This window comes from Rissa tridactyla, chromosome 4, assembly GCF_028500815.1.
Source record: "Rissa tridactyla isolate bRisTri1 chromosome 4, bRisTri1.patW.cur.20221130, whole genome shotgun sequence".
NCBI classification, from domain to species: domain Eukaryota; kingdom Metazoa; phylum Chordata; class Aves; order Charadriiformes; family Laridae; genus Rissa; species Rissa tridactyla.
In genome coordinates this window covers 38454323-38477033 of record NC_071469.1, presented here as the reverse complement: position 1 = coordinate 38477033, position 22711 = coordinate 38454323, and the positions used below count along the sequence as shown (strand labels likewise).

Sequence of the window (22711 nt, the reverse complement as noted above, 5' to 3'; positions counted from 1 at the left end):
AAATTAAATTTCCTTCAAACATAAAATATGATACTGAACAGAAATATAACCATCAAAAAAAGAATACCCTTAAGAGTATCAAAAGCAGCATGAAGCACCAATTCAACCAATGCAAATATACAGACTAGTGACTACTTGAATATCTGACATTTCAGTGCTTTCTCTGAAACTCTACAGAGTGGCTGCACTGACACAAGACCACATACTGAAATCAGCATGAACTTGGGAAATATATTGCCCTGTACCTACCAGAACCTTGCCAAACATCACCTTAGCATGACTTGGGGTACCAAACAGGCCAGGGTCTGTTCCCAACAGGTACTACAGATAAGGTCATCCTGGGGAATTAATTTAGCTGTATGCACATAAGCTGTGTGCTTCAATTTTGCCCCAAGGCTAGAGAATTGACTGTGGCCATTACATTTACTGGCACAGTCAGAGACTTTGCAGCCTTCAGAAAGGGTTAAAACGGTAGCCTGTTTCTTTTTAGGTTGGTCTCTGGATTGAATTTATATTCTTTAAAATACATCAATATGGCCATGCTATGAAAGGTGAGCAAGCTCTGGCCAAGGAAACAGGAAAGTATTAAGTCACTGTCAAAGAAGTGGATGTCATCTATGTTTAAGGGAAACTCAGCCAGCAGGAGTATAAACAAGAGATAACAAAACTGTGAGGAAACTAAAGATCCAGTCATATGAAAGTAAGCTAAATGAAGTCAGGTTACTTATACCAGAAAAGTCAAACTGGAGACGGAACAGAATTCTTCTTTATAAATACATTGACAGGTGACACTCTTGGCACACATGAAAAAAATCTAGAAATATGTAAGTACATTTAAGCTGAAAAACTGAAGGAAGATTACGATGATCAACGGATTGGTACCTAGATAAAAGCAGCAGGGGAAAAGCTACAACTAGCTTTAACATTGAACTTCAGTTCAAATGTATTCACTGACTAAAAAAGTTCTTCCCAGTTCTATGTTCCTGTGACACATAAATAAACCTCTCCACATAAAATGAAAGCAAATGCAAGACTAATCTAATCAAAGATACTTCAGATGGATGCTGCACAGTAAAAATTAGGCAGAAACAGCAGACAAACAGACACACTGGAAAGTCTCAGTGACTTTACGAGTCTGACAAAGAACCTATGAAGACGCACTTTGAGGAGTAATGACAGAAGAATTTCAGTGTTCTCTGCACAGTATCTTTGGCTGGCTTCCTGCATTCCTTTTGTATTCGAGAAGATGGGGCCTTTCTTATTTCTGAATGTAGATTCTACTTTGAAGTTTTTCTTTTCCACAAAAAATACTTACTTATTTGTAATTTTCCATCCAGAGTAAGCAAACTCCTTTTAAGACCCCCAATTTTGACAAGCCATGCATGCCAAATGAATAAAAAGCCTGTCATTTCTTCTTTCTTTCAATTGTGACCTCAAGGAACAAGAGACAGGAGGAGAGTTGTTCTGACTCTGAATCTTACAGCCTCAAGTAGAACTAAAGGGGAAATGTGTAAGAACTGGTGTCTCAGCCTCTCTCTCTCTCTTTCCAGTCTCTCCTTGTGAATATTTGCTATTAATGAGTACTCACTGTGACTAAATATAAAGATTCTTTGTCACAGTAGTCAAGTCTACCCCCATACTTCCTTTTTTTTCATCACTATGGTATTACTAACCTTCTTGTCACACCAAAAAAATACACCTCTGTGGGATAATTACACCTTAGTCTTTTCCTTTTTCCTTATTATCACATTAAATAACTCTTTTACAACTCATCCCTCCTTTAGCTGCCATCCCTTCAATCAAGCAAATACCCATTTCTGATAAATTTGTGTACTAATCACAAATGCCAATCTACAAAAGATTCAAGTTTGGGGCTGCCTTTTTGTTTTGGTTGGAGGGGTCATCTACCATTTCCCACAGCTGGAACTTCCCTGTAGACATAACCCACTACCTCTTTCCCCCATTTTCCGCCTTTTTTTTTTTCCACTTTTCTTTATTTTATTTAACATCTTCACTTAGTAGTGTAACAACATTTCAACCGTGTTATGATTTACTCCTTTTCATACTGACCAAAGTCTCATTTTCCTTGTGCATTCATCTGCAGCCTGTCCATCCACAGGTCCAGGTAAGCTCTTTGTATCAGAGAATGTACTGTTTTCTTGTGTTTGTACAGCACCTAGTAGACCCTAGCCCTTGCCTGTATGCAACAGTATTACCAATTTTTAAATCAAAATAACTCAATTATTTAAAAAAAAATGTTGCTTGACAAGTCTATATATTTGTATTCTATCACAGGGTCTACACATTATTTTGCTTACTTACATTAACACCACAGCTTGAAGAAGAATAGCTGGAAACACTAATAAAAGTCCTTCAGAGCATTAATTAGGCTAAAACCCAGGTTTTAATCATGGTTCACTTGAGATGGTTTCAGATAATTCTCTCAAGTTTAGCCATCATTAGATTACTGGACTGAAATTACTACTGCTCAGTGTAACATGAAGAGTGGTTGTTCTACTTGTTTAATATTGAATCATTGTTTCACAAGCAAGTCTTTATATAAAGAGAGAAATTAAATTTCTGCTTGGTTTTGGCTGTTTGACACATGCACTAGATCTCACTTTTTGAATCTGCAAGCTTTCATGTTTAGCACATTTGCCTTCCAACTAATTACTGTTTAGCAGCAGTACACTTTCACCACAGGTAACGACCAAGGACTGACCCTTACGAGTAGCTGTAACATTTTACCAAGTTCTACATGGGAATACTACACTGACTTGCAAATACCTGAAGCCAAGGCCTGCAGCCAGTGATCCACCCACAGCTAGTAGTCACAAGAGTCACGCAAACTATGCATGTACTAGACAGAAAGAGCCATGCAAACTATGCACGTACTAGACAGAAAGCAACCAGAGTGAAGAGCAATTGCTATACATATATAATATTGTAACAGGAGAAGAAATACTTGGGAAGAAGCAGGTGTCGCCATTGCTTCAGTCCACTATTTTAGGACAGCAGCACACTGCCCAACATTGTCTAAGGCAACATTTCTGCAAACACTGTAACTCTTCACCTAGTGTATCCCCCAAAAATGCTTACATGGTCAATGCACAGTTATCCTACAATCAAACCTCTAACTTTGCATCTGATCAGTATGAAAAAGTACAGAACCTACAACCATTTAAAGGAATCAAACAAGGATCGTGTGTGCCAAGAACCCTGACTACATAAATCTCTCCTTGAACAGGGGAGACAGAAGTTACCCTTGAGATGCCCCCTCAATCACCAAAGAAAACAGTAGCTGGACACTGACATGGTCTGATGGGGACTAACTCAGCCTGCTAAAAGCTCACTACTTTTGCCATGTTTATACAATGTACCTACTTCCCGGTAAATAATAACTGTGTCTTTGTCTCTGTCCTCTGCAGCTCCACTTGAGAGGAACAGCTCAGTGACTTCTATTGTAACTGCAAGCTCCAGTTTATTATGAAAACACCTGGCTCAAGAAATAATAGGAAGAGAAAACACAGTACTCAGAAGTTGGTATCTGAATCTGGTGTTCTGAGATAGCTAAATCACACAGCTAGCTGATAGGGTGTTCCCCTACAGCAATGGCTGCTGGAGATTTAAGGGATGAGCAAAAATGAAGAGGCTGGATATTGTTAACTGATGTTGCCTAGAAGTAGCCTAAGGTCAGGATAATCTTCCATCAACTCCCACGTTATTATCGACTTCTGTTCTTACTGTCGCTGTTGGTTTCTTTAGATAAACAAAGAAAAGAAACAAAGATGTGAAAGATAAAAGTAGTAAATGGATTAGGATAAAGTTAGATTCGATGAACACATGATAGAGATACGCAATTACGTGTTTAACTTTCTAAACAGCACTAGAAATATTCTACTGATGTCACAGATTACCTATAACAGAATATCACCACTATCATCTTTTGGCCACCATTTTTTTCCCTTGAAGATTTTGCCCCCCACTTTCTATGTTGTGTGAACGCATTTCACCCTTTGGAGCGTTGTGATTTATGATTCTAAATGGTCTTCTTATTGGCAAGGGTACAAAAGGTCATGTTACCACTCTAATTGGCAAGTTAAGCCTTATATACAGGCCCTTATTTAGTCAATGATGTTATTTAAGCCTAAGGTCAGCCTTTAGAGAAGCTGACTTGGGAAGGTCCCTGGCAAATAAAAATGGATAAGTCTAACAAAAACAAACTTCTACCACGCAATGAAAAGTTACATGCTCAGAATGAATCTAGAATCTTCCATACCATCAAGCTTCCTGAATTTCAAATTAATCATGGAGAGTCTGTACTTCCTTATTCGGCTTCTCTTGAAGTTGGCTTTTTTTCAATAACAAGGCACCAGTGCATACAACTTTACAGTTTATTGCTTGTGCAGAGGTATGACAAGAAATAGGAACTATACTCTGGTTAGCAGCAAAAGGTCATTAACGACAGCTTCTGTAACTTATCTGCAGTTAGGCTAGCCAGGGCATTCACAACGAGTCATCAAAGTGTGGCATTTAAAAGCAAAAATGAGCAAAAGCCTGAGTAAGAAAAACATTTTCTCTTCTGATAAAATTATCTTCCTTAATAAAGTAAATTATTTAACATTCTCAATGTATTTTTATTAAGTGAAAAATTTAAACGCAGGTGATAACCTACTTTCTTCCTTCTTGAGGAAACTCATTATTGTGTAACAACTTAGTGATTAGAATGTGTTCTATGTTGGCAGAACAATCTTTCATTGTTTAAATAACGTTTACAACAAATGACATATCATAGAATCATAGGGTTGGAAGGGACCTCTGGAGATCATCTAGTCCAACCCCCCTGCCACAGCAGGGTCACCTAGCGCAGGTTGCACAGGAACGCGTCCAGGTGGGTTTTGAATGTCTCCAGAGTTGGAGACTCCACCACCTCTCTAGGCAGCTTGTTCCCATGCTCTGCCACGCTCAAAGTAAAGAAGTTCCTCCTCATGTTTAGGTGGAACTTGCTATGCTCAAGTTTGTGCCCGTTACCTATTGTCCTGTCCCCGGGCACCACTGAAAAGAGCCTGACCCCATCCTCCTGACATCCACCCCTTAAGTATTTATAAGTGTTAATAAGATCCTCCCCTCAGTCGTCTTTTTTCCAGACTGAAGAGACCCAAATCCCTCAGCCTTTCCTCATAAGAGAGGTGTTCCAGTCCCCTAATCATCTTGGTAGCCCTTTGCTGCACCCTCTCCAGCAGTTCCCTGTCCCTCTTGAACCAGGGAGCCCAGAATTGGACACAGTACTCCAGGTGCGGCCTCACCAAGGCAGAGTAGAGGGGGAGGATGACCTCCCTTGATCTGCTTGCCACACTCTTCTTGATGCACCCGAGGATGCCATTGGCCTTTTTGGCCACAAGGGCACATTGCTGGCTCATGGTCATCCTGTTGTCCACCAGGACTCCCAGCTCTCTTTCCACAGAGCTGCTCTCCAGCAGGTCAGCCCCCAACCTGTACTGGTGCATAGGGTTATTCCTCCCCAGGTGCAGCACCCTACACTTTTCCTTGTTGAATTTCATAAGGTTCCTGTCTGCCCAAATCTCCAACCTGTCCAGGTCTCTCTGTATGGCAGCACAGCGTTCCGGTGTGTCAGCCACCCCTCCCAGCTTTGTGCCATCAGCAAACTTGCTGAAGGTACACTCTATCCCCTCATCCAGGTCATTGAATATATTGAAGAGGACTGGACCCAGTACTGACCCCTGGGAAACACCACTCGTCACTTCTTTTAGACCTCACCATTTGTTTATGTCTAGCTCTCTGCTGCTCTTACGCTGCTCTTAACTGTCACAATCATACAAGCATACCATACAGCACAGTTAATTTTGTACATAAAGGATATCAGGTGCATAACTGCATGACTGAAACAACTCAAACTCAGGCGGATTTGCCTGAGTAAAGCAAAGCAGTTCTTCATCAAGCCAAGTTTGATATACTAAGCTCTTACTATTTCACACATTAAACTGAAGTAACAATGGGAGAACGTTCACATCACTGGTGAAGAATTTAATACCACATCCTATACCCTTCTCCAGTAACACCATTCTATTCACCTCTACAAAACAAACTTTGGTCAGTAAGTTTGTCATTTCAGCACTGGATAAAATCGTTGCTTCACAACCATAAGGGTGGAAAAAAGGTCCTATAGTAGCTGCTGAATTTTCCTTCTCTTTTAAAGCACAAATTTATATTAACAAGCTTCTATTACTGAAGCTTTTTTTTGTAAGTGCTAATATAGTTGATATCATTATGTATGTACAAAGGAAACATTTTTTCCATCTTTATAAAAATCAAAGTATTAAAAAGAAAGTTTTGAACACTATAAGAAATACATCAACACCATTATTATACAAAAAAAAATACAACTTCTTTATTAAGATAAAGAAAAACATAAGGGGGAAAAAAATTATGGGTTTGATTAGACACAAATTCAAAGGTAATTCTATAATCCAAATATTCTACATTCATGTTACCTGGTACAATATGAGATGCAATGTCACTTAATTGTAAAGGTGGAAAGATTTTGCGTCTGTACAAGATACAAAATGTTATCGTATTTCTATTTTATGGAAGCAATTTTAAAATTTTTATGGATACCCTGAGCAAAACCACTATACACACAATAAATAAATCATGAATAAAACCAAACACCTAAAGCAAACATGAATAATCAGCATTCCCATTGACTCATGGAAGAGATTTACATTGATTGATAGAATTTTTTTAAAGGGTTGTAACAGCAGAAAGTTCACTAAAACTGCCAGATTTCAGTTTAATGAGGTTTAATTGGAACTTTTATAATAATCATAAATGATTACTGATTCCAGTGAGAATACTTATCCATTAGAATCATGGTTTTGTTTAAGCATTAGTATTGTGGTACTACTCAGCATTCAAGTACACAACTATTTTACCCACTCATGGGACAGTTATGTTAAAGATGGGTCCATTTTCATATTACATAAGACAGCCACCTAAGATCCAGCATAGTAAGTAGAAAAAGCTCTTGATATTTTCGAAAGCTTTGAACTCATATTTTTTATTCTAATGTGTTAAAATAAAAAAATGCAACTAACATCCCAGTTTAAACACCTGGGTGATTCAGCCATTCAAAGTAACTGAAATAAATGAAGATAATGAAGGCTGAATTCCACATTATTTAGGCAGGACTACTTCCAAGAGATCTGCAAAATCTTACTAAGAAAGCAAGTATGATGTCTTAAATTCAGTCTACGGCAACTCACGACTATTACAGTAAAGGTCTAGGGTCTGCAAATTAGAAAGATAACATTGTTCTATGCATTTTAAAAACCTCACTCCTTATTAATTCTAATGTATGTAAATAGCACATATAATAAAGGAAAAACCACAAAGTTTTAAATGAAGGTTTGGCCCATATTATTAATACAATCGCTATTTACCTCCCACAGATAGTGACTGATCTGGAAATCAAACTTTATCAGTCCCTATTAGCATTTTTTCCTGTGATGGTCAAGACGTATGCAGCAAAGAATCCTTTGTTCTGTGAATGTTTTTCACAAAAAGGTTAGCTGGTAAGAACAAATGCAGGCATGACATATAGGATCAGACTGAGGTCTTCCAAATTCTGAAGTCTACCTTTCCCAGCTTTGGCTACACAGGAGCTATAAAGCCTACTGATTTTGATCTTTTGGAAAGTGCAACAAAAATGTATATGCATTTTAGAAGAAGGTTATGCTAGTACCTTGGCATGTAATACAGACAGCTTTGGGGGGTTTAATGTTTTTTTATTTTTTTTTATCAAAATGGCAACTGACTGTGCACTGGCTGTATCAACATTTCTATACATATCAAACAGCTTCTGAATTCTACAAACGACTGACATGGTGTATCTTTAATATGTACCAGGTGTATAGGTCTTCTGGGCATTTTCCATATACAGAAATGATGAGACAGTGCAGTCAATGAACTTCAGAGGGAGTCTTGAGAGATGGAAATCATTTGGCCTTAAGCATTTTATTGAATCATCTGGGGCATTTTAGTATATATTCTATGCTTGATGATCCTTGTACTCCTGTTTGTACATGGTACTGCTGACACAATTTGAAAGCATGTTAAATCTTCAGTGTTTTAAATTAGTTCTGCATCTGCTGCTAAACAGCTGTTTAAAGTCTCCAAGTTGAAGTTCTATTGTTTGTACAAGTAATTTGTAAAGGATTTTATTTAAGTAGCAGTTCTTTTGTATTATATTTATTGGAGAGAATTCAAGTTGTTGCAAATGGGTCGAGGGAAGTTGGTTTTCTGGTACAAGGTATTGAAGAACCTGGTTGAGTGCTGAAGTAGCTGAAATGCTCAAGATTGAGAGAGATGTTTGCTGTGGACTAAAACCAGCTCAGGCGTGTGCTGACTACTCATCCTACTGAGGAACTAGCACTTGCTTATTTGGATAAAAGCCCAATAGAAGGAACAAACCTGATGTTACTACTGAATCTTTCACCTTATGTTGCTGTTGTCTCTCCCATTGCGTCTATTGACTGAAGCTGCCACTCCTCACCATAGACATGATGTGCCAGAAGAGGGAACTGGAAAAGAGAGGTTACCTGATCAACAGACTGGCCATCAGCTCCTATTTACAGCTGAAGCACATCTGTTAAGACTGAGAGTTAACTGACAGGAGGTGTGCAATGGCTGACAAACACATGTACGTATGCAGGTGAGATACTACCAAAAGCAGATCCAGGTGTGGAAAAAAAAAAGAAAAATCAATTTTCCTGTAGGTTTTTATAATTCCTAGGCATATCCCAATCCTGAACTACTTTACACGCACTCTAAATGGATGGATATCATATTTGGATGTCACATATTTGCCACTTGTGCTTCAGAACATTACTGTAATTTTCAGAAAACAAGTTTCCAAAAGTTACCCAAGAAAATTAAGTATTTAAGAGGAAAACATCTTCTGCTATTACAACAACATACACTCTTGTTAACTAATGTCTGGTACACTATTTTAAATCTTCCAGCACAAAACCCACTACATTTCCTACTAAGAAATGGTCTGGTGACTTTTTAATGATATTAAAGACAGAATGTTACATTTAAAATTTCTACATTGAGCAAATAAACCAAAACATTCATTGAGGCATAAATTAATGCCTCATCTTCTCTTTCTGAATCTTCTAAAGCGTGTTTATGTCAGCAATTGTTTTCTTAAATTGAGATGATAATTTTACTGCCTATAGAGGTCTGCGCTTATCTATCTGCACTGTTATTATGTGCCATTTGGGAAAATATGTGTTTCATGAATGAAGTCAAGAAATACATGACTTTAAACTAGTGTCCTGTGATTGAATTAAATATATTCTAAATAACTGCATGCCAAATTTATTTTTCTTCTCCTCCCTGCCCGCAACTCTGCTTTTATTTTTGGAATCTGTATCTAATGCACCTGCCAGCATTTGACTGTGTGGTCACAGCACTGCCATGGGAACTGAGAAAGAAGCAATATTCACAGCTGGATTTCAATATGAATCATACCCAGTTAGCATGGCAGGGGATTAGAAAAAAGGCACAGCGATCAGGCAACCCACTTGCTGAATTCTATGAAAACATGGGAACATTGCTAGCAAACGCACTGTTTATTACCAAAGATACTAATGCCCCTTCAGATAGCAAAAAAGCAGAGCTTGAGCAGAAGACAATTCCCCACAACAGCCACAAGTGGGGCCAGGGGGAAATAGGGAAACATATGCTTGGAGTATTAATTTAGGATTATTGCACTGTCACAAATCCTATCAAAACCTAACATTCTAAGGTGAGATTGAAGAGTTTTGCTTGATTGTAATAAGTTTGATGTTATTTCAGCAGACCAGCATTGACACTGATATCCTTCCCAAAAAAAAATGAAAAAGAAAAAAAGGAAAAGAAACTGACAAGTTAGTTAGATCTATCTGAGCAGTTCAGTCAATTGCGACTATATTCAATTTTGTGATTATTTTGTAACAATACACTGTATTTATGATATTGTAATACATGCACTGATTCCTCTTTGAAATAGCAATTTTTTTAATTTAAGCTGTAGAAAGAAAACGGTAGTAAAGCATGATACTTGTTGCTTTGTTTTTAACTGCTGTAGACTGGGCCAATATGAAGGAGCTTGCAGAAGCGCAACTAATTACATACAATTACATATATACTATATATATGTATGTATCCCATATATATCATATGACATATGTATACATACATGTATCATGCATACATGAACTATCATTACATATAATACAACATGCAATGTTGTTCAACACATCTCTGAACATTACTGCATCCTTGTAGGAAAAACTAGGTTTACAGTCTATTCTACAGATCCATACTAAAAAAAAAAAAAAGTAACAAGGGTATCAGGGAAACAGACCAAACAACGTACCATCTCCAAGAGCAGCCCGTAACAACCGAACCTTTAGAAGTGTGTCTCAGTCTCTACTACCTTCAATTTGATAGAGAGAAATCAGCCTTCATCTCTGACTAATCATGATGCAAGTTCATTGCCCACCTGTTATACCTGCAAAAACTCTCTTTGCCTTTCCTCCTTTCCGCCCCCCTTTACCTGATAAAGTCTTTCAATACACTACCATCTAGCAAATGCATTTTTCCCAATATATTTATTAAAGTGGTGTTTTTCCCTCATGACACCAGTAAAACTACTTTATAATTGCTTCTGTAACTAGAATGTAAAAATTGCTACCTAACAACATGATGGATATCATTTCACTGCCTTCTCACACTCTCTTTCCCCCTTCCTCTGTTATCTTTCCTCTTAGTTTAATTGCAAGCTTTTGGTGGCATGAATGTTTCACTTGTTATGCATTTACACCACAAGCTGGGAACAGCTCAAGATCCTAACTCAGAGAATGAGAAAGACCCAAGTATATCAAGACAAATCATGTGAAGTTCTATGAAATCATAATGCAGTTGTGGCTATATCACTTACCCCTCTTTTCCTCAGCAGCAGACATAAAATTCCAACCATTAACTAAACTTCAAAACAACTTCCATTACATTAAACATACCGAACTACTCAAGTGTTTCCCTTTTTATCTAAACATGGCGCAATTTTCCCAAAGAACTGTTCCTTACTAGAAGCCTGAAACACCCACTTAAATGAGATGATTTCACTCCAAAAGAGAAATTGTTACACATGAATCGAATAACTCTGATATAGGTATCAAGCCACTACTCCAGTGCGTCCAGAGCTAAAAACTAGACACGCTATACAGTCTGAAGACATCACTGTTGTGTTTATAGCATGGTAGAGCATTTGCTTAAAATTCTGCCTTGAAAAGAGGTTGTAATTAATTGCAGAAGATCTTTATTTTATCAAAAATAAACACTCACAGTGTACTACAGCATGTGATTCACTGGAAAATTTGTCATATTCTCGATCTATCTTATAATATTACCCAGACCTTCAGCCAGGAAATAGTCCTACACAAAGAATAAGCATAAGCTATCTTTTGCTTATAGTGACAAACTGGGCAAACCTATTCACAAAGTTGAAAAGACAAGCAGGGAGTAAAAGTGGCAATTTAATGGGTGAAAATAAACAGAACAACATTATTTACAAAGAAGGATGCTACAAGTGCTAAGAAACTTAAGTCAGAAACTTAAATTCATAAAATTAAGTAGGATTTCCATGGTAGAAACTGAAGGATAATAAAGCAAGAAGAGTGACTGCAACTAGCTACACTTGTCACAGCCTGAAGTTTAAGCAGCAAAAAGAAATCTATCTGACATTTTCTGACTTTTTTTAAAATGGAGTAGAAAAGATATGGTGGCTTTTTTGTCTGTTTTATCTGTTGTACAATTTTCGTTCTTCTTCTTAGAAGACTTCGAAATATGGACTGCTATACAATTGTTAAAAATTGTGGCAGAAGGATCAAAAGGGGCAGACTGAATGCATAAAGATACATAGGTACCTAAACATTTAATTAAAAAATCCCTTTAGCTCCTGACACACACAAGTTCTCATAAGCAACTCAAGTTTTATATAACGTTATTCTCCTTTCTTTTTACCCTTTTCCTAAAAGGAACTGACTGGCTAGTGGACAACTGCTGTATCATGAATTGCAGTACATTTCAGTGACAACAGACAAAATGTCCTAATTAATTTTAAAACAATACCACAGAACACGCTCAGCTGTTCAAGAAGCATGCAGAACCTGCGCCAGCTCCCTTAAAAGGGGCTTCAGGAAAATTCCACTTATTTGGTCTTAAGGCGTTCCTTAGCCTTTGTGACTTCTACTACACATAAATTTCTGTATTGCTTTTACATAATCTCATACACAACTCACTGAGAACAATTTCCATGTTTTCACACTTTTTAATTAGCCACTGCTAAAAACTTTTCCCTAGAAATATCTTCCATTATTGCCTGACATTTGCCTGATATATTTGTTTGCAAGTGTTTATCTGGTGAGCACTATATAGCAAATATTTGTACTTTACTGAATCAAGCCACAGAGATCTGTGCTACAGAATATCAGCATAGCGTAACTATTAGATATTAAGTTGGACTACTAAGGAAAAATTATTTTACTGTTTCCACTTCACACATTCTTTGTCATGTTACTAGGGATACACCATTAGGGACACAGATTTGCCAAAACATCATGTATTAAAAACATCTAAAGAAGAACTGTATTTATGTCACACTAATCCTTGGTAAACTGAAGTGCTTTAGTACAACTCCTAAAATAATAAAAAAAGACATGATATAATCACTTTTATATTTCTATTTGGCAACAGTGAAAATGACTGAAAAAAAAAGAAAATATAATTCATACTATACTTAACAGTTCATATTGTAAAACAGTTAATTTCCCATCTCACCTCTAACATCTGAACAGTAAAAGAGCTTATTTTCAAGCAAAAGTGAATCCACATATACACATGTATGAGTCACCCAACTGTCTTGACTCTGAGCAGCAATTTAACACACAAATGAACAAAAACATACCTGAAAAAAATATCTGTAAAGTCATTGTGTAAATGGACTGGATCTTGAAAAAAATCCAAATATTCTGTTTTAGGTCTTTGTAACAACAGTACTTCGCTGTTTAAGTATAACAGGTAACCACACTCAGTCTATGACAGAAAACAATTTCCCACTCCTACCTGTAAATTTTTAGATAGAACACTTAAACACTTAAAATTAGAACTTAAAATCAGAACTTAAAATTAGAACTTAAAATCAGAACACTTAAAATTAGGTCATTGAGACAAGCTGTTAAAGGAGCAAAAGTCAAAGAAGAATCAATTGTTAAGGCCTTTGTCACTCAGAGAAATGAATTTGTAGTCAGTTGCAGAAAGAATCAGGCATACACAGAAACATGCACAAAGGCATACACACACTAATACCCATACACATCAACACACACACTTGTTCAGATCTATGGAAAACAAAGCAAAACTTTGTTGACTAATGTGTTATGAGCCATCTCAAAAAAAAAAGATTAATTTGTATTAAAATAAGTCGAAATGCTTTCCATTAATGTGATGAATTTCAGGAAAAATAACAAAGCAATACACCTATTAACTACTGTTACCATCATAATTTGGACTCTAAGATGGCAAAGAACTTTGACATGCTTCATTGCAAGTACATTTAAACTGCTCCTATGCATTGGGCAGGGGTGTGACTTTTTCTTTTCCCTTCTCCAAACATGCTCTCTGTTAGCAAATGAGTATAGCTATTTCTGATGGAGGAAGACAAAAGCTATCTGCTCCCAGGCATCACCTCATATTTGATTAATTTGGTAGCAGTGGGAATGACAGAGAACTTGGGAATAATCTCCAGAGAAGAGAGGACTTTGTCAATTTTCCACAGTAGTTATGTCCCAGTAGCTAGGAAAGGCTCAAATGAGAATGCTTTATACTCACTCATTCACATTGCCAAGGGCAACAGGGTTCCCTCTATACCCATCTGCATGTTATCTCAAAACAGCACAGGTTAACATATATGTTCTCACCTAATGCTGCATAAACGTTAACTTCATTAATTTCTCATGTATTCATACCTTAGGAAGGGGTAACAAACAAACAATAGGGGGAAGTCATCTAAAGAACAAACATTACTAAGGCAGGAAATTAAGAGACAGCAGTATTGCATATTACACACATGTAACAAGGGCTTTGCTTCTCCCTCACATACACAACACGCAGGTGGGCACACATACACTGAATATCCAGGCTCAGATATAGATGAAAGCCATCAACTAGAAAACTAGTGAAACGATTCCAAGCATTATTACAGGAACAGAACATCAAATATTTCATAACAAAGACACAGCAGCAAGGTAGCAACGTTAAGAAAAATCTGTGCGTATTTATATATTTATTTATATTCATAATGAACTTACAAGTCAGGGAAAAATTAAAAAATGAAATTAGACTGTATTAGTAACACCATCCTTTAAACGCTATCATTGCACACAAAGACTTCACACAAGAACTGGGACTTACTTGAAACGAGTACTGAAGACATACTACTACTACAACACTGATAACAATGAAAATGTTCTTTTCCTCTCCTCTCTGGGATTTTTTCTTAAGGTCTTTGTCATTCACATTGCTGCCAAATTAATCAAGTATGAGTAATGTCTTGGAATGGAAAGTGATAGTGAAAAGCTTTCCATCAAAGTTTATAAATATGCCTACAAGTCTGTTGATCCCTAGAAACAAATACAGGTATCATGCATTTTTATGCATTACTGAGCTTCTAGCCCTTCTACATGTGCAGAGCACATGACGCACAAAGCTATACAATAATTTAGCTCGGGAAGAAAAAAAACAAAACCACGTATCCAACAAAAAATGGGGGACAAAGGGAAAGTTTCCCTTTAAGGAAGCAAAGATTAATTTTACTAGACTTTTAAGAGTTAATTCTCTTGCTCTTTCAAAAAAATACTGTAGGATATTTTTAGATCAAAAGATATCTAATTTATTTTATAAGTCACCAAGAAAGAGTTACCTTTGAGAGCCTAAAACCTCCCACAGCACTTCTGTCTACAGGCTCAAATATAAGAATACCGAAATCAACAATTTCAAAGGAAGATTCAGCTACATAAGCCTGGGAAACATTCACTAGCAATCCAAATTCTGAGAAAACATTTTGATCTGGAGAAGATCCTGACTGACCAACAGTTTTACTGGAAGAGCTCTAAAGGGCTACTGTACTTCATGTTCATAGGTACAAACAGTGTTTAGGCAGCAATAAAAGCTATAAATAATAAGTACTGAAGGCTTACATCACTGTAGCACTCAGTACCTAATAAATGGTTCCTTTCTCAGTATATTTCAAAACAACAATTGATCCCTTCTCCATGAAGGTGAAGGAAGTTATAATGGAGAAGAAGCAGTAACTGATATGATTGTTACAGCAAGGAGAAGTTGGGGCTTTCGAGACAGAAATCTAGTCCATTTTTTCCCCTATAAAAGATCTCCTAACACCAAGTAAAAGGAACACTTATGCATAGTCTCACTTTTGCCATTTCCAGTTTTTTGCCCCATCTCTATTTTGGTGCTTTATTTTACCTATTGAAAAGAACTGGAAGAGAGTTCTACTAGCATGAGAATGGGTCACAGCAGCAGAAATTGCCATCTCATGTAGCACACACAGCCTGTCTATGAATAGGCAAAGCTTCTCACTTCATCACTGAGGAAGACTGTTGAGTCAAGGCAACATCTTAGAAAGTGAAAGGATGAAGGACATTCATTTAAAGGTCTGGTAAAAGCACCTTCTCCTAAGGGCTGAGTAATCTACTAAACTATGTAATAGAGATACCTCTAAGAAGTGGAGTGTTGGGAAGGGACATTGAAAAGGCTAATTATTGTGATTATCCATTTCCCTCCCCGCCATGAAATTCTCCCAGGCTTAAAAGTGCTAATGACACTTCATCACACCTAAACAATTTACATAAGCAGCAGCAGCCATCATCACCCTCCATCCTTTAATTCCCAGAAATAAATATTCCCAGCCTCCCAGAAATCAACCTTGTAATTTCCTACTTTGGGCACTTAGCATGTTTTATTTTAGAGACTTTTCCTTTTAAAGTTGTATCAACTCTAGAGGAGACTGTTTCTGGAACATTATTTGTAACAAATGCAAAGTAAAGATAGTATGGAAAGTGGAGGGAATACACACATCAACAGCATTTTTTTCATGCCAGTTACACAACAACACATTCTTAGTCATGCATGGTAAAAATAATGAGACACAGGATGACACATGAAAAGGATCTCAGCCTCTTCCCAAAAATTAATGCATGAACACTACTTGTTTAAAAGCCCAAATTGGTTATCAAACTAGATTTGTGTAAAGCTTTAGGAAAGAATGGTGTGAGGTCTCTTTATAGAAAATTACACCAAGTGAGGGCTATTTCACTAATTAACACCCCTTCCCAAATAAATCCTTATCTCCTTTTAAAATAAGCTTCTTTTAAGCAGGGGAAAGACCCCAAACATTTGCAGAGCCCTGCCTTAAACATCTGTTGGTATTCCCTACACACAAGTGTGCTTCTGTGTGCATGTTTATCAGAAGAGGTCATCAAGGGCTTGCTTGGTTTATTCATCATTTTAAGGCTCTCCTATTTGCAAAGCTTCTGTTAATGTCAGTGAAATCTAACCTAGACAGAAGTTTCAGAGGTCAGATATTTGGCATGCTACATTTAGAAACCCAAGTACAAAGTTGACGAGGACGCTTCAAACACAGGGGATTACAGCGGAAATAGGTCTCCTTATACCAAACTGGCTATTGAGCCGATTCAAGGAAGAACACACTGAGACTGCCTGATGCTATTAAAGCTCATATTCTTGCTTTATTTTTTCCCACTGACTAAATCAATTCTCCCATTTGGCAAAGCCCAGCACAGAAATAACACTTTATTTTTAATACAACAGAAAAGGAATAGACATGAAATCATGTACTACATGACCTATAAAAAGCAGATACTTACAGTTCGTAGGAACTGTATTTCATCTTCCCCTCCTTCACCCCCTTCAGCCATGGCTCTTGAGGAGTCAGCTCTGCTGAGACTCTGATCGCCTCCACCGTCAGCTCACTGCGCTGGTACAGCTCCTCTTCTCCTATCAGTATTAGCATATAGCTAATCCACAGCCATATAGGGAGCTCAGCTAACTCCACTGCACTGCAGACTGTCAGTCAACCCCCTCACTGCCAGAGCCAACTGCGCTGCTTCTCCAGCTCATAGCAAGCAATTCTTTTCCTTTTCTCTCTACCCTAGACACAAAACCCCCCTACTGTTAAGGTATTGCAGGAAGCACTATATGCATCACTAGGTGTTGATTTTTTTTCCCCCCAGATACTGTCTGGTCAAAACAGCAATAATGGTGAAGTGTTAACGAAAGCAGAGCTTGCGCTTCCATTTTCACAGATCAGGGTACCCAATTTTGCACTGAAATGTATCAAATTCAGCAACTCGAACCTACTGATTTGTGCAGCAGAGGGATGTAAATGAAATAATAGGACAAGCTGATTTTGACAGCAGGTATTTTCAGCTTGCTTACAATAACTTCCGTTTCTTGCTTCTCTGCATAAGCAGCTGCAAATCTGGTTTTCAAGATGACTTAATGATCTGAACCTACTATGTATAGTTATTTGTGCTACCCTTCTAAATGGCATTTATACATATATCCTAAGGACTGCAAGGTTTTTATTTGTACCTTCTCAGAACTGCACCTGAATATGTATAGAGGATGGTACAAGTTTACTTCAAAACCTATAAACCACAGTTATATTAAAATAAAACTTAAAATAATTTTAAATTCTAGTTAAATAATGAAATAAAATTAATTAATGAAAATTCCTAGTTATTACTTCAATATTAGCAAATGACCAAGGAAAAAACATACATCAACTCTAGAACGACATTTACTTAAGTGAAGGGAGGAAAACAGAAAGGACACAAGGAAAGAAGAGAGCACCGAGGAGGCTCTAGCCAGTTCACTATATGATCTGGCATTTTGTGGTAAGGTTGCAACCACAGCCTACCCATACATCCCACCCCTGAGAAGCATTACCCAAACTGTGCTGTCCATTTTTACATCTATACATACCCTCACATATTGTGAGTACAATACGTATACAGTCTTTTTTGAGGTAAAAGCATGTTTTTGTTTCACTAATGAGAAAAACAGACATGAAGGTAAGGCAAGAATAACTTTCTTGGGGTCACAAGGACAGGTATAGCACAGTGAAAACTGAAACTAGATTCTCTATGTCCACAAACTAATAAGTTTATGTCCTCTGGACATGGAACCCAATGCACACTGCCCCTTCCCACCCCCTCCCTCACCCCCCAAATAATGGTATTCTAATTTTTCGCTAATTAAACATAGACACAAGCCAAACAGTGTGATGCCCAATAGTTTCTCTCCTTGCAGGGCACAGTGCTTTGAAAAATGTTTTATTTCACTCCCTCTTACCACCCTGAGAAACTCTGTCCAAAAAATAATGACAATCCCATTACTCAGCAACAGGCAATTTCAGGTCAAAAGCAACTCAGAAGCCTCTAGCTGACAGTCATATAGGCTGGCCCTGCCAGTCTGTCCACTCCCCTTCCCCCATTCTGTAGTTTTTATTGATTGTTGTGAGCAAGAAAAAGATAGCTTTGTGCAAGACAAAGGCAATGTAGGAGAAAAATATTTCTCTGAAGTTCCAGAAAACTTATTTGGTTGGTGCTCTGAACATTCAGTTTTGTGTTTATCTTTGAACAAGTGTTCCTTATGGAATATAGTTATTCCAGAAAAAAAGTCAGAGGAGTGGCAAAAACTTGCCTAAAGTCAAAGCATCCACTCAGTGTTTATACTGAAAACCAGACCAGGCCTACTGATCTGGTTTTCCATACCTTTGTGTTTAGAATGGATTTGATACATGTATTGTATGGCAAAATCTACACATGTAAGGAGAACTTTTCTGTGATGTTTTATATCAAACAACCTTTCAGGCATACTACTTTACTTCGAAAGATTATAAATGGTAAATACCCAAAAATCTGAGAAAATAAGCACAAGTTGTAAGACTCATAACACGTACAATGCTCTATTTCCTTCAAAAATAGAAATCAATGTCATACAGTACATCTGCTGATCAAGTTTTATTTCAGTTACTGCAGTAAGATTTCCAGGTAGTATGTTCTGAACCTGCAGAGCTGAGATGAATCCCTCTGAATCAAATGTAAAGGAGAAAAAAAAAGGTAACTTTTCAAGTGCTTTCCTCATATATTGAAATATTCCACCAAAATGAATGAAACTTTGAGAAATTTCTTGAGTAAAATATTATATTTACATCGGTTAAAATAAATAGTTATAGATACCTATGTCTGCAACTTCTAATGAGGCAGCTATGGAGGTTGCCAATTTTATATTTTTTTTTATACAGACATCAACATGTCAGGATCTCACTTTGCATTTTTAAACAAAAGACAAAGCATACAGAAAAAGGAATATCAGTAATACCTCTAGCATTGTAACAGAGATCATATAAGACATCCAAAATTCTGACTCATGTCAAATTTCACCAGCAGGTTTGTTTTTCTCTTTGCAATTCCCTCTGTTTTTCTTTGCCTGATACTCAACTTCACAAAATAGCCTGTGCACTGTTTTGGAAAACAATTTCCTGCCCCAGTAAGCAAAATATTTTGGTTAGATTTCTGCTTTTTAAAACTGTCAAGTGAACTGCAAAACCATTTCATAGCACTTCTATTCCTGAGAGTTTTGTTCTGCTTGGTATTATGCCTATATGTTTAATGAGAAACACATTCAGCTGCTATAGCATAATGAATTGTACATTTTCTCAAGACATAGCTAATTTTTTTCTAGGACCTCCCTGTTGATCCAAGATTGAGATTTGGCTATTTACGGAACTGCACTTCACCAGAAGTCTCATTTACATGAAGTATAAATTGCATTTCTAATTTTTTAACACTAAGTTGTCTTGAAAAATCTTTTCCATTTTTTTTTTTTTTTTTTTTAATAATTTCATGACACTATGACTGAAAGAAAATGACATCAGGTCACTGCAGTAAATCAATCCAAAATGATCACATATTGCACACAGTGTGTATGTATACAGTGACTCCGCTTTACTGGAGATAATTGTGAGGTGCAGAATCCCACTATGAAAGTCACAGAGGTCAAATAATCTGAATTCGGACCACTGTGTATTTTATGATATCCTATTCATGCCAGTCAGTTGTAAATCTATAATTTAGCACTTTTTCTGATGAATACATGCTGGATGGAATCTATGGTATTTTAAAGCTATCAAAAGAACTTGTCTACAAAACAAATTTAAGGAAAACTTCCTTCCTGTTTTCAGCACAAACATGTTGCCTGGTTATTCTCCAAGATAAGCTCTTCCCTCTTACTAAAGGATACAGGCTGACTGACTCTTCACATGAGTACCTGACCCTAGGTTAGCTTTTGGCAGGCTTCACTGCTGCTGCCGCCAAACGATAACTCTGAATTTTTATAGTGGCAGTAGTCTGGCAAGAAAATAGTAACACGAATTTTACAAAAGGAACTAAACAATCATCCTGCTGTAAGAAAGGAATATCTGAATCTAAACCACTTTTTGTTTTGTGTATTTTATCTTTCTGAATATTGACTTAGATCACCAAAGAGGGATCAAATACCTAGTAGAAGGTATTTACAAAACCTGTAATGGTAATTACATGCATACTGGCATTTTCAAAACCACAGGAAGTATCAGTTACCTAAGCATTTATTGGGTGAGGAGTCAAAATGGTATCCTCCACTAACAATTACAGGCCCAAGTGCTAAAATTTAGATGCCGCTTAAAAGACCGACATATCTCTGCATTCTTTATGCTCCACTTCTGTATAAAAATATGTATAAATACAGTTTTTAAAAAGCCATTAAAATAAACATATTGTTTCCTCGGCAAAAAACTTCACAAAAGTATTCAAATTTGTTATGTTGGCTATTTTCAGCCCACACATTAAGACAGTCAATTACTTGTCCAGTTCACAAACACTAGGCCCTTAGTACAAGTTAACACTCCATTCACAGAAGAGAAAACTACTGTCAATTTGCACTTAACAAGTTATAGTTCGGTTTGGGTTTTTTGGTTTATTTTAATTTATTCTAGAGGAATTAAGCTACAATTTACATTGAAAAACGTAGGATCTAAGTGAAGTTGAGGAAAACCTTCATCAGAAGATAACTAGTTTCAGAACTTTAAAAGAGAGAATGGCTTTATTAATTTACACATATTTCCCAACTTCATCTGCATTTTTCCTGTCCTTTCAAAAATTACTTTTATTGGGCTTTACGCATATCCTATGGCAATACTTTGTTATATAGCACAAAGTTTTATTTTGTTTTTAGAAGTTGACACAATCTTTGATGCAATTCTTCATTAATGCAAAAAGAATACAGTGTATTATAGTGTTATAGAATCCATAGCATAGTATCAGTACTGCTTTTAAGGCCTAATTCAGTGACCTTCCAAGCAACTTCAACACTACTTAATTCAAAATGAGGAAAGGACAGTATCTCAGAACAGATTATCAAAACTCATCCTTTCAGCAATGATCAAAAGTTTATGTTAGATTGCCATCTGGTGGTGTAAATTAAGAAATAAAAAAGACTGTGGCTTAAATTGGTAAGCATAACCATTCACATTATTTTAACCTAAGGCATTGGGAGTCTCATTTCCAATTTCATTATACATTACAAAACACATTTTTTACTATAGTCTATGTAGCACCATATCTTTGACATTGCATCTTCTTCGTTTTTCTTCAAAAGAGAAAAAAAAAAAAAAACACAAAGAAAAAGCATGCTCACAAGTTTCTTCCTAAACCTAAAATGCCGATACATGAGTAGGACTTTCTCTTGTTTCCAAAACCACAGTTACTCCAATCCCAGTTGACTTAAGTCTGCCAAAACAAAGATTTTCTACATCTCTCCAAAATCTCCAATCTCCAACCAAGCAGTTCACAAACACTAGCAGACATTTTTCACTGTTTGTTTGGCCACAATTTCCACCTCAGTTCCTCATCACAGTACAACAATAACATATTCTCATACACAAGGCATTATTCCCACACCAAACAGCAAGACTTTAAAAAATTCATTCAGTGCAGTGTATTTCCCCTTGAAACTAGGGCTCAAGGAGCAAAAATGAAAATATATTTCACTTGAACTTCACAGACAGATTTAATTCATCCTAGGTCCTTAAAGCCAGCACTTGGAATAACAAATAAATTAGAGTTTACATGGTGTAAAACACTAGGACTGTGAATGGCCATAACGGCCTTTATCTTGCCAGTTCTAGTTAGACTTAACTCAAACTGGACAGTTACATAAATTCAAAATGTATATAAACATTTATATTAGATTTACAAATAAAATTAGAAAGTTACATAAGGACTGCTAAGTCAAAGTAAAGGACAGTTCAGCCCAGTTGCCTGCTTCTGGCACTGCCCATTTGTGAATACTTCAGAAAAAAAAGTAACAGAACAGAGCAAATCTGCTGCAATAGTCTCCTCACAAAGCCCTCCACCTTCTGCAAACCTACAAACACAGGATTCCAAAACCTGAAAGTTGTGTTTGAACAGTTGTATGCGGCAACTACAGTTCAGCTGTAGAA

The 22711-nt window shown here is 36.8% G+C and overlaps 1 protein-coding gene across 4 annotated transcripts in view; it reads right to left on the bottom strand.

The window, feature by feature from the left end:
- The window catches only part of RYR3 (ryanodine receptor 3), a 233618-nt gene extending 216464 nt beyond the window's left edge, over positions 1 to 17154 (bottom strand). For all 4 annotated transcript variants that reach the window (XM_054198046.1, XM_054198047.1, XM_054198048.1 and 1 more), the window contains exon 1: positions 17031 to 17154. In XM_054198046.1, the coding sequence (XP_054054021.1) occupies positions 17031 to 17081 (51 nt within the window). In that variant the 5' untranslated portion in view covers positions 17082 to 17154. The remainder of the gene's footprint in view (positions 1 to 17030) is intronic.
- Positions 17155 to 22711: the final 5557 nt, after the last annotated feature.